Genomic DNA, 12,198 nt, shown 5'->3' with positions numbered 1-12,198 from the left:
TTTGTTTTAAAAAATCCTTAGATTAAATTCAAGCAGAGAATAGGGCAGGGAAAACTCTTGTTTGAGGAAAAAAATGTTAAATACTCGCGTCAATGTGATGTTATTAATGCTAAAGATCTTCAGTATATTTGCAATTCTAGTGTTTGGAGAGGTGTTCTTTATGGTGCTCAGATTCTCCCTAATGACATTAAGTGGAGAGTTGGAGATGGGTGATGACATCCTTTTTGGACTGACAATAGGTTTAGTTGACATTATGCTCTTGCTGATTTATTTCGGGAAATGTTGTAGTTGAATGTGAGTGATTTTTTGGATGACTCTGTCTGGGATATCAATTTGCCTAATAATATATTGTGAATTTGACTGTCAGTACTCATGCTCGGTTTTCTGGTAGTGGTTCTGATCAATGCATTTGGTACCTCACTTTCAATGACAAGTTTGAGGGGGATACTTGAAGTGGAAGTAGAATTTTATTTGGCAGCTTGCTAGTCCACCTAAGGTGAAGATTTTTCTTTGGGTTATGTGTCATAAAAAGCTACTTGTTCGAGAAGTGCTTCTTCATTGGAATCCATTGGGCAACTATTCAAGGATTGCAGAAGGGGTTTTGGTTCCTCTATTGAGAATAATCACTATGATATGATGGATTTTGAGGGACTGTTTTTTTTTTTTTTTTTTTTTTTGGGAGAGGGACCGGTTAAGAATTTACATTCTAAAAGAGTTGTAGTGCATGGTTTGCCATGGTATCAACTTTAAGTTTTTTCTTATGCGAAAAGAAAATTCCGAAAAAAATCATATAAACCAAAATTGAATTCTTTATTTACAAAGAAAAAAAATCATCAGTTTTGGAAATTCAATTGTTTTTCAATCATCATTTTCCATTTGGGAATAAAAATAAAATCCCAATTTATAACTTCCGGCATTTCCCACCACAATTTCGACTGATGAAGTCACTACACTAACTTGCGACGCACAATTTCAACCCAACCAAACAAAAAATAAAAAAGAAAGACTTGTAACGCACAAAACTTGCAGTATGAGTTTCCATAGCTATGTTGTAGACGTGTGGGGCAGTGAAACCCTCTTAGACCGCCACCGAGTCACCCACCCCATCGTCATCAAAAACTCTCTTTCTGTCTATTTATACGAATTTGGTAATTGTTTACAAAACCAAGGGCTGCAAACAACAGACCAAAACCAGGGTCTTTTTAAGGAAACAAAAACAGTTCTAAAACCTCGGAGTTACTTTCTTTCTTTCATGATATTCTAGAGAGAGAGAGAGGAAAAAAAAAAAAAAAACAAAGGGTCCTCGCTTCCCTTTTAATTCTCGGGGGCACAAACACAACAATCTCACGCCTATCTCTAGCTTCTCATCCGATCTGTGACCTGTCTCAGCAACAAATTCAGATACCCATCTGCTCAAGGCATCAGAATTTCCAAATTCTTGTTCTTGATTTTTCATTTTTTTATTTTTAATTTCTGCTTGAACTCAGTGGCGTGCGCTGGTTTTTAATCATGGGGAGTTGGAGAGGGCAACAAGGTTACATTTATTCTCAACAGCACATTCCCTGGACTAAACCACAGAACAGAAAGCCGCCACAAGGTATATATATTTATAATTTATAATTTGAAGGTTTTTTCATGAACACTGGTTTGTAAGTCTGTTGAAGATTGTTTCTTTGAGGTGGGTTTTTAGTTTGGGAAATTGGGTTCTTCTTTGATTTTCTTATTGTTCTCTCTGTTTGTGTTGTTTATGAATTTTGTTCTGTTTCTTGAGCCGCTGAATGGGTTGAAGTTTGTTTGTTTTTGGAATTATGCATTGGGGTTCTACCTGATTTTTCTATTTGCTTTGTATATTTATCTACCGGCTTCTTTTGTCTCTGCAGAACAAAGTTTCATGACAAAAAGTTTTACCAACGGGGATAATTTTTTTATTAAGATAAAAACAATCTTAATTGAGTCGGAGACTAATGGAGATATATCATTGATTGAGGTTTTAGAAGTTAATTAACAAACAAATCTTATTTTGTCTCAAAATCTCTCCACTTTTGGAAATAAAATAAGGTGGCTACTCTTTTAAGTCTTAATAAAACCTATAACCAGGAGTTTTTTCTGAAATCTACCAGACAGCTGAAGATTTCCCAAAGAAAATTTTATGCTTTTTTCCAAATCAGGAGGAGCAGTAGTGGTTTTGGTAAATCCCTCGCCCAACTGTAGTTAACCTTTTAGTTTCTTTTCCCGAGCTGGAGCATGTGTGGTTCTGTAAAGATGGCTTCATTTTGTATAGAAGTTTTACACTATGAGGTGAGCTAGGCTGTTATGATGGTAGAAGTTCTTTGTTTTAAATGATTACCCTGTTTGATTTTGTCACTAAAACAGAGCGGTGTTCGAATTAGTTGATATTTGTATATGTGTTGATTTTATTGCAACGAATATGGTTTTTGGCAGGGCTTTATATATTTTTTGTTACTGTGTTCAGTTGCTTGTGTACCTGGGAAGTGTAGCTTCTAATATTTGAACTGCGAGAGTTTTAATTTGCAGAGTATTGTTTTATTTTTGTTAAATTCCCGATTTCTAGCTGAAGCTATGTTGCAGACTTGTAGTGGCATGTTTGGTTTTGGAAATAAGGTTCTAGCTGATTTGGTTAGTTTAGCTGTTAATGTTAACTTGATATGGATTTTCAATTTTGTCACCGGAAAAAAGAAGAAGTGAAAATGCTGTTGAAATCGCGAAAAGCACAACAGTTGTCTTTTCGGTTAGATTCCCATTGTCGTTTTTCTGTTGGATTTTCCTGTAAATGTTACAGTGATATGTTTGGTTTTAAAGAAGGGTGACGACATTTTTCGTTTGGAAATAAGTTTCTTGCTGATTTGGTTAGTTTAGCCGTTGATGAAATCGCAAACAAATTTGTCTTTTTCGGTTAGATTTCCATTGTCTTTTTCGGTTAGATTTCCTTTGTCGTTTTCCTGAATTTTTTGGTTAGATTTCCTTTGTTGTTTTTCTGTCAGATTGTCCTCTATGTATATTTATAGCATTACTTCTCGAGTTTGTATCATATTTCCGTCTCCGTGATCCTTTATTGCATCTGTTTCCCAGGTTGCATCATATTTCCATCTCTGTGATCATTCATTGCATCTTTTTCCCTTTCAAGGAAATTGTGATTCTTTCGTGAATTTTTGTTTACTTGTTAACCAAATGTAGCATGTTCTGTAGTTTTATGATGATTGAATTGACAGTTTTATTTGTTTTCTCTTACCAGATAGTTGGCAGTACAGTGTGCCGCACTGGGAAAAGAAATTCTGTTCAATTGTTGGCTCAGTTCCATGGGGAAAACTCATAGAAACAAAGAAGTATATGTATCTCTATGAAAATATCGTTCGGTGGAATGATTCTGCTGGTGAAGAGGCATTCAACAATGCAAAAAGCCGGTTTTGGGCGGAGATTAATGGTCTACACTGTAGCATATTGTTGCCGGATCCTGACATTTATATCGATGATATTGATTGGAACTCCACCATTGATCCTGAACTGGTTTTGGATTTGGAAAGGGAACCTAAACCCTCCGATTATAAAGCCCAAGAAGAGGCTGTTATTCTCGGCAATCCCCCCCTTTTAAATCAGTCATTTTCGTGCACTGGATGGGGTGATGAAGAAGAGGAATTCAAAAATAAAGAAAATCCTGACAATTGGAATCGTGGATGGAATGAGGATAATAAAGAAAATCCTTGGGAACCTGTTTCTGCCCAGAGTAAAGCAGGTGTAGGAGGATGGGATAACAATTGGGAGAACAATGCTAGTGAATGGAAGAACAATACTGGTGGTCCAAACAACATGCATTATAGACGAACTGATGGAGCTTTCTGGGGAAAGTCGGATGCAAATAGCAGGAAGAAAGAGGGTGGCAGTTGGTACAACTCAAGATACAAGACCTCAAGATTTAACGGCGATTACTATCAGAAAGATCGAGGGTGGAGGAACGGAGGGAGAAGGAACAACAGGGTTCATGTTGGCTATGAAAACCTGACTTGAGGCAGTGGAACTTGGCGATGTCAGCAAATTTAAGACTGCAATGGAGTTTGGAGAAACCAGTTTTGTGAGAGTATGCCGTACGTATTGTAGCTTCTTCTTTTCTTTTTCTTTTTTCTTTCGTTTTATTGGGCTGTTTATAGGGCAGGGTATATAATAGGTGGTACTATGAACTGGGGCAAAAGTTCAGCAAATTCTATTAATTCAGTTTGTATGTGTTGCATTTTGGTCATATGTTGATGAGAACTCGCCTGAGATTTTGTAGGTAGCCTCTGAAATTAGGTCACTGCATATCTTAGGTGATATGTTCGTTGATTGTCCACCAAAAATGTATAATCTGACCAGAATGTGATACCTTCTCATGAAATCTCTACAGTGTAAGTAAATGTAATACTTCTCTTGTTCTAAGTGCCTTCGGCCATAATTTTCTTTTATTCTTTGCTGACAGAAAAAAAAAAAAAAACACACAAAGAAAACACGAAAAAGCCAAAGTTTTCTTTTATGTTCTTGTAATTAGGAAGATTTTAGTGGGAGTGGGGAAAAGGACTTTGATGAGAATAGCGACGTATGGGTTGTTTAGTGTTTTTATTTACACGTTTTATGTGCTCTCTGGAAGTTGTCGTTGTCTTTGTTCTCTTGTTCCAATGCCTTCCTTTGTTCATACTTTGTCGGAAGGCATATTGAACATTAGTGCCTATAAATATTCATATTATAAGTTGAGAGCAGGTAGCACAGTGGTTGCCTCTCCCTTTTCCCCTGATTGACACTCCAGGTTCGAATGGGGTTTCTTTCTTCCCAATCTAACCAAAAACATATAGATTCATATTATAAACAGACTACATAGTCCCTTGGTCAATATTCATTTATAAAGAATTGGGGAATGCCATCTTCCCTCATTCATCTTTTTGGGTGGAAACATTTTAGCCCTACTGATGGTTCTTTCACTTTCTTACAGTACTATAGGGGTGTTGGGGGTGGGCGTTTGATTCGAAAAATTTGCATACTTATCGTATCGAGTTGATGGTTTGGTTTAATTAAATTATTATTTTTAATATTTAATGGGTATTGGAATAATTTTAATTCATTTTTCCTGAGTGTTTATTGACACATGGGTATTGGAATGATTTCAATTCCACTTTTCCTGTGTCTATTTACACACACAAAATAAAGAATAATGAGAGTTCCATGGTAAAATTTATAATCAAACACCTTCAAAACTAGGAATCAGATGAACTACGAAGAGTAGTTGATTCAATTCCAATGGCAATGAGCATGGTTAATTGGAAATGCATCCATATAATACTTTGAACACAATGTTAAGTTAACCTCAATGTTGGCTTGTTCCACCCGGAAAGAAATTTTAAAAAAGTGGACACGTAAAAGTTTCGTAATTGACTAAATCAACCCGATCTATGCTCAGACCTAGTTGGCCGTACTAAAATACCAAGTATAATTTAATTATAATTAAAATTTGAAAATTGGTGGTTACCAAATCGCCTTGAGTTAGAGTTTGAGGCCTTGAGCCCATTTACAGGGTTTCTTTATCAGGAAAGGCTTTTTGGGCAGGCATCAGGCCTCTTTCTAGCAAGAACCCATTACTAAAGAATCCACCAGAGGTCCATTGTCAAAAAAACCCCAACCCAAACCAAGTCCCAGAATAAGGTTTGTGAAATCTGAAGACTGTAGAAGACGGAGGACGAGAGAGCGAAGCTCGAGGAGGGTAAAGGGTCTCTGAAATTTCTGTACCGTCTCGTTCACACATTGCACATAAACTGTTCGTTTATATGTCTTACTGAGAAAAAGGGGGAAAACTGCGCTAGGTAGTTTTGTTTTTCAGTAAAGTGCCATGACTATGGAGGAGGATAAACCTTCAACAACTGTAGCAGAGCCATCTGTTGCAGCAGTCCCAATTGCTCCAGTTCGACCTCCCGTACCGAGGCCGCCTGCGCCACAAAATGGTGAAGCGAGGGCGAGTACGAGCGACTCTGATTCCGATTCGGCGGGCCCTCCCCGAGCCACCGGCGTTTCGGGTGCCGAATACGAAATATCGGAAGAGAGCAGAGTGGTGAGAGAGCGACAGGAGAAAGCAATTCAAGAACTGTTGATGAAGCGCCGTGCTTCTGCTCTTGCTGTTCCCACTAACGACATGGCTGTGAGGGCTCGTCTTCGGCGGCTCGGCGAACCCATTACTCTTTTTGGAGAAAGAGAGATGGAGAGGCGAGACAGGTTGAGGATGATCATGGCAAGGCTTGATTCGCAAGGCGAGTTGGAGAAGTTGTTGAAAGTTCATGAGGAGGAGGAGGCTGCCGCTTCTGCTGCATTGGAAGATGGTGATGATCAAATGGTTCAGTACCCTTTTTACACTGAAGGATCCAAAGCTTTGATGAATGCGAGAATCGACATTGCAAAGTACTCCATTAAGAGGGCAGCTTCGCGGCTTGAACGGGCTCGAAGGAAGAAGGATGACCCAGATGAGGATATGGATGCAGAGTTGGACTGGGCTTTGAGGCAGGCATCAAGTTTGGAACTTGATTGTAGTGAGATTGGGGATGATAGGCCACTTTCTGGTTGTTCTTTCTCACATGATGGAAAACTGCTTGCCACTTGGTAATGGTCTCTTTACCTCTCTTTTTTGGTGTCTGAATTGTAAATTTAGTTAATTGCTAAATATGATAATTCATGGTTTATTTCCTGCTATTTGATTTTTGATGACTATAGCCATCTTGGGTTGTAAGGTAAACATATGAGAAAAATAAGTTTCAACCTTTTAATTTTATTATGCTAGCTAGGTATTTTTAGATGGCTAGCCAAGATTTATTGCTTTGCTAGTACTATAGATTTTGTGAGACTTATTGTATGTAGAAGAGGTTGGACTGATTTGCCTGTGTTGCTTTACCTTTCTCAGTGCTATAAGTGGAGTTGCCAAGTTGTGGAGCATGCCGGAAGCAAAGAAGTTTGCCACCTTGAAGGGACACACAGAGCGCCTGACTGATGTTAAGTTTTCTCCTGTGCATAACCTCGTAGCAACTGCTTCTGCTGACCGGACTGCAAAGTTGTGGAACACTGAAGGATCTCAGCTGGTGACATTTAAGGGCCATTTGGACCGTCTTGCACGTATTGCCTTCCATCCATCAGGAAAATATTTAGGTACAACTAGCTTTGACAAGACTTGGAGGCTATGGGATGTAGAAACTAGTGAAGAGTTGCTTCTTCAAGAAGGTCACAGTAGGAGTGTCTACGGGATAGCATTCCACCCTGATGGATCATTAGTGGCATCTTCTGGACTGGATGCACTTGCTCGTGTTTGGGACCTCCGTACGGGTAGAAGTATTCTTGCCTTGGAAGGCCATGTCAAGAAAGTGAGACTCTAGTTTTATCTTTTATATTTTTAATGCAATTAGTTTTCATTATTTGTACACGTTTCATTCAATTATTTTAACATTTGGTTATCTTTCAGGTTCTAGCACTCAGTTTCTCAGCAAATGGCTATTATTTAGCCAGTGGGGGTGAAGACAACACTTGCAGGATTTGGGATTTAAGAAAAAAGAAATCCATATACATCATTCCAGCACATTCCAATCTCATATCACAGGTCAAATTTGAGCCTCAAGAGGGATATTTCTTAGTAACTGCTTCGTATGATTTGACAACAAAGGTACACTACTTTTTGAGAACCATGATTTCTAAATAGAGAGTGAATTTAGAGTTATTAATATTGATTACCATTTTATTGGTTCATATCTTGATTATGCAATATCTCATCTCTGTCTGTCAGATATGGTCAGCCCGAGATTTTAAGCCTGTCAGGACGCTCTCTGGACATGAAGCAAAAGTTACTTCTTTGGATATTGCAGGAGGTAAGTTTCCTAATCAACGGTTATGCATATTCTTTTGATTATTACGTCCTGTTTTCACCCATTTAAGTATGCATGGACTTTTTGGTGTACGACTGTAGTCTGTATCAAGAGGCATGGTCCAAAGAATAATAAGAAATGATTTTGTTTTTTTTTTTGGGGGGGGTGGGGGCCGGCGGCGGTGGGCGGTTGGGGGAGAGAGAGGAGGGGGGAGAGGTGGGGAGATGCAGGGCTCCGTCCATCCCGCCCGAACTTCTCTTTTTTAATTTTTTTTTAATTAGTTATGATATGTATTGTACACACCTTTCAATATGTATGTATGTACACTCCTTTTACAATTTTTCACCCCTCCCTAACACTGTACTTTTAGAATCTAGACATTTTTTCCTCCCTTGTATAGTAAGTGCAGATAACTACTGCACCAGCTTTCTCTGTGCACAATCCGATGTTCTTGTCATCATATTTTGACTTCACCAACTTAGATCTCGGTATTACGGGTTAACTTAAGGGTATAGACCCTTGTCAGAATAAAGTGAGAAACTGTAGTACTGGCCTTCTACCTGCCCTTGTGGTTAAGTGCACTTGCACTAACTCCTAGTGGTCTTAGGTTCGAAGGTTGGTACCACATTCTCTACAAAACCCGAAAAAAAGAAACTGTAGTTGATTCTATTGTTTCCTTGAAGCAGGTTTATTGCTGTCATCTTGGCCTTGATTGATTATATCATTATATATTTCATTGATGAGATGAATATATAAATGAACTCCCTTAGATTACATTGTTTTGATAAAAGGAATGATAACTTCAAACAGTATTGACTCACCAAGATATTTGCTTCACTTCTTGAAGACATTACTCAAAATCCCACAGTTTTTAAGAATTTCTACTTCAACCCTACTAGGTGCAATTTGTAGTTGTATCCTTAGGGAAAACCCTAAATACTCTATTTCCCCCTTTATGTGAAAAATATATGAATATCTCTGTGCCGCCTAGCCTTTCTAATTATGTTACCCTGCTTGTGGTTTTCTATTAATTCTGAAAGTAAAAGTGCTCTTTTAACCTGCTTGGATTTCTTGGAGTGACTACTTGTTATCATTAATTGCTTATGTTGTTGCTGATGGCAGATGGGCATCAAATTGCTACTGTATCACATGACCGAACCATCAAACTGTGGTCCAGCAGTACCAATGAGAAGGATCAGGCAATGGATGTAGATTAGGACCTCTTCAATTCTCCTTAGAATTACAAAAGATGAAAGTGTTGGTCGATCTTACTTGGGAATACGTGGATTATAGTGAGACAGTTTATTCAGGGTTAAAGGGTTGGTTCTAGTTCAAAATCGGAACGTTGGTTCTAGCTGTAACATCATAAGGTACATGAGATAATGTCTCTAACAACTTGAAAGAGATCTAAAATGCCTCTTTTATTAGCTGCTTCAGATGGAACCCTTGCTGACTAGTAGATATTGGTATTCTAATTTTTTTTTTTTTTTTTTTTTTTTTTTTTTTAAGTTGTGAGGCTCTGTGCTGCCAGTGGAACAGTGTTTAGTTACGTAATGTTAAAGGCTTGTATTCCCTTTTTCTTTTTCGCATATTACTTATTTCCCTGCCTAAACTCTGATTTCGATAAGGTTAGTCTATTTCGTCAATGAGCATTACATTTGGATTGGAGAAGTTTGGCGGTTTGAAAGAAGGTGATTTGGATTCAATTTTTATTGAGATATTTAGTGATATACCCATTTCTAGCACTAATATTATAAATAAACCCTACACAATTGAATTCCTATAAACAAACCCAAAAAAAACCCAAAAAATGATAGCTGGCCTTATTGAATTTAATATTAATTATTAAATTACTTTGATGCCCTATTGAGTGCTTTGGGTATTTTTATGAGATTTTGGGGTTGGGCTTGTTTTAAGAAATTGATGGCAGTTTTGTAATTTATAAGAAGTTAAAAGCTTTTTTGTTATGTTGTAAATGGGCTTTGGGTGTGTTTCTAAAGTCCATTTTATATAGGGTATTTTTATAATTTTGGCCCCCATATTGGGTATAATAGTGAATCTCCCATTTTTATTTTCATGCTCTATTGAAGAAGTAATTGGAGTTCACAGTTTTCGGAGTTTAGGTTTGGAAGCTTGAGCATTGTTTCGATTTCTTGTTTGAAAACCAAATCGAACAAAATTTGGCATTTTTTTATGTACATGACTTTTGCCTTCGTACAGAGTAGCAACTCTAATTGATTTTTTACATTGCTCTAAATCGTTGTTCAAACTAAATGGGGGGTTCTCTTTTGGCAAGTGGATTGCTATTCAATTCTGTGAGCCTCATGTATTCTCTAAAGCTTCTTTTGACACGTGTAAAAGCCATTGTTTATATAAGGTAACAAACTCTTATATTCTCCACTCAAACAAGACTTTGAATCATGGCTGAACTTTTGACTCGAAAGCCTTTTATATCCTCTTTGTTTGTCTTTTGATTATGTTTTAAATTAGCTTGAATAAATGAGAATTGGATCATCGATAAGAAAGCAAAGAATAGATGAGGAGTTGATGACAAAGAAGAGAAGCAATTAATAAGAATCTGGACAGTAGTCAGAGAAGCACCTCAAATCTAAGTCAAAGGAAGATTTTCTTTTCTTTTCTTGCCATAAATTTTACTCTCTTCCTACATTTATCATAATCTTGTTTTCGCTCCTATATTAGTTTGGGATCATGAGCTTCATACAATCTTCTCAAAGAGCCATGGGAGCCCTTTCGACAAACCCTTTGTTCTCCATGGCAATAGCTCTCGTGTTATCTGCCACTTATTTGTTCCTTTTCTCTCTTATACAAGCTGATCGTAATGGTGGCTTCAGTGTGGAGCTTATTCACCGTGACTCTCCCATGTCTCCTCTCTATAATCCTTCAGAAACAGTCACAACGTGTGAGAAATGCTTTGCAGCGTTCCATTAACCATGTCAATTTATTGAGCACAACTTCATTCCTTTCAAACATGCCTAAATCTACAATAATATCAGACATGGGTGAATATCTCATGAAAATATCAATAGGTACACCTCCTTGGGAATTCTTAGGCGTTGCAGATAGAGGTTGCTTGCACCAACTGTTACAAGCAGAAAGCACCGATCTTTGATCCGAAAAATTCCAAAACTTATGCAGAAATTTCTCGTAGCTCAAGCGAGTGTCAATCTGTGAATGGAACTTCTTCCCTTCCCAATGCAGAAGAAGTTTGTCACTACACAGTTTCTTATGTTATGGAGAGGGATCCTACAGCAAGGGAATTCTAGCCACAGAAAGAGTCACTTTTGGCTCCACTACTGGCCAACCAATTTCACTCCCAAAAATGGTCTTTGGTTGTGGACAAGACAATGAAGACCTCTTCAACAAGAATGGATCAGGCATGATCGGCCTCGCACGTGGATCGGTGTCTCTTATCTCTCAAATGAGTTCTTCAGTTGATGGGAAATTCTCCTACTGCCTTGTGCAGGCCTTTTCAGGACTTAACTCTTCAAGCAAAATGAGCTCTGGCAGTGAAGCTGTGGTTTCTGGTGCCATGGTGGTTTCTACCCCCTTACTTCAGGAGACCGAAAATCTTTTTATTATCTAAGGCTGGAAGCAATGAGTGTGGGACGTAAGAGATTGCAATATAACGGTTCACTGGGCTCCTCATTTGCTCCAGCAGAGGGCAATATTATAGACGATTCACTGAGCTCCTCATTTGCTCCAGCAGAGGGCAATATTATAGTCAATTCCGGGACTACGTTGACATTGCTACCACAAGACTTTTACAATAAGCTGGAATTGGCAGTGAGTAAGGCCGTATGGTCAAGACGTGCAAGTGATCCTCGTCGCTTCCTAAGCCCTTGCTACCGGACCAAATCCGGTGCTATCAAAGCTCCGTTAAAATACTGCACATTTCACCGGTGCAAATGTGAAGTTGACTGCAGTGAGCAGCTTCTTAAGATTGTGAATGGACGTTGTCTGCTTTGCTTTCAGACCTATTAATCGAAGTGTCGCTGTCTTCGGCAACATGGCACAAACGAATTTCTTGATAGGCTATGACCTTAAGAAAGACACTGTTTCTTTTAAGCCTACTGATTGCACCAAAAATTAATTTGGTGTCATAGCATAGTGTGGTATTGTCCCATAGCAGCGTTCCGCAAATAGAAGACATAATGCTGCACATTTCAACTTGTCATTTCATATATAGAAGCATAATGTCAATTAATTCAAGCATAATGTTGATTTTATCAAAAAATAGAAAGCCATAAAGTTGTAACTCAGTAAATCAGTAAATGTAGGTAAACATTACAATATTATTCCCGCA

At 38.1% G+C, this 12,198-nt stretch overlaps 2 protein-coding genes and 1 pseudogene across 2 annotated transcripts; all 3 read left to right on the top strand.

Annotated features, from left to right (window-relative positions):
- Positions 1,123-4,452, top strand: LOC18782088. The gene is made up of 2 exons (XM_007215712.2): positions 1,123-1,597; positions 3,254-4,452. The coding sequence occupies exons 1-2, from the start codon at positions 1,510-1,512 to the stop codon at positions 4,021-4,023; spliced, it is 858 nt and encodes a 285-aa protein (XP_007215774.1). The 5' UTR covers positions 1,123-1,509; the 3' UTR covers positions 4,024-4,452.
- LOC18782733 (U4/U6 small nuclear ribonucleoprotein PRP4-like protein) lies at positions 5,561-9,578 on the top strand. Its single transcript, XM_007215326.2, has 5 exons — positions 5,561-6,627; positions 6,926-7,379; positions 7,478-7,675; positions 7,796-7,877; positions 8,997-9,578. The coding sequence occupies exons 1-5, from the start codon at positions 5,867-5,869 to the stop codon at positions 9,089-9,091; spliced, it is 1,590 nt and encodes a 529-aa protein (XP_007215388.2). The 5' UTR covers positions 5,561-5,866; the 3' UTR covers positions 9,092-9,578.
- Positions 10,539-12,197, top strand: LOC18782135 (annotated as a pseudogene).

Source organism: Prunus persica, chromosome G7, assembly GCF_000346465.2.
Source record: "Prunus persica cultivar Lovell chromosome G7, Prunus_persica_NCBIv2, whole genome shotgun sequence".
In the NCBI taxonomy this organism is placed as follows: Eukaryota; Viridiplantae; Streptophyta; class Magnoliopsida; order Rosales; family Rosaceae; genus Prunus; species Prunus persica.
The sequence above is the reverse complement of the archived record's forward strand: the minus strand, read 5'-3'. Positions and strand labels throughout refer to the sequence as shown.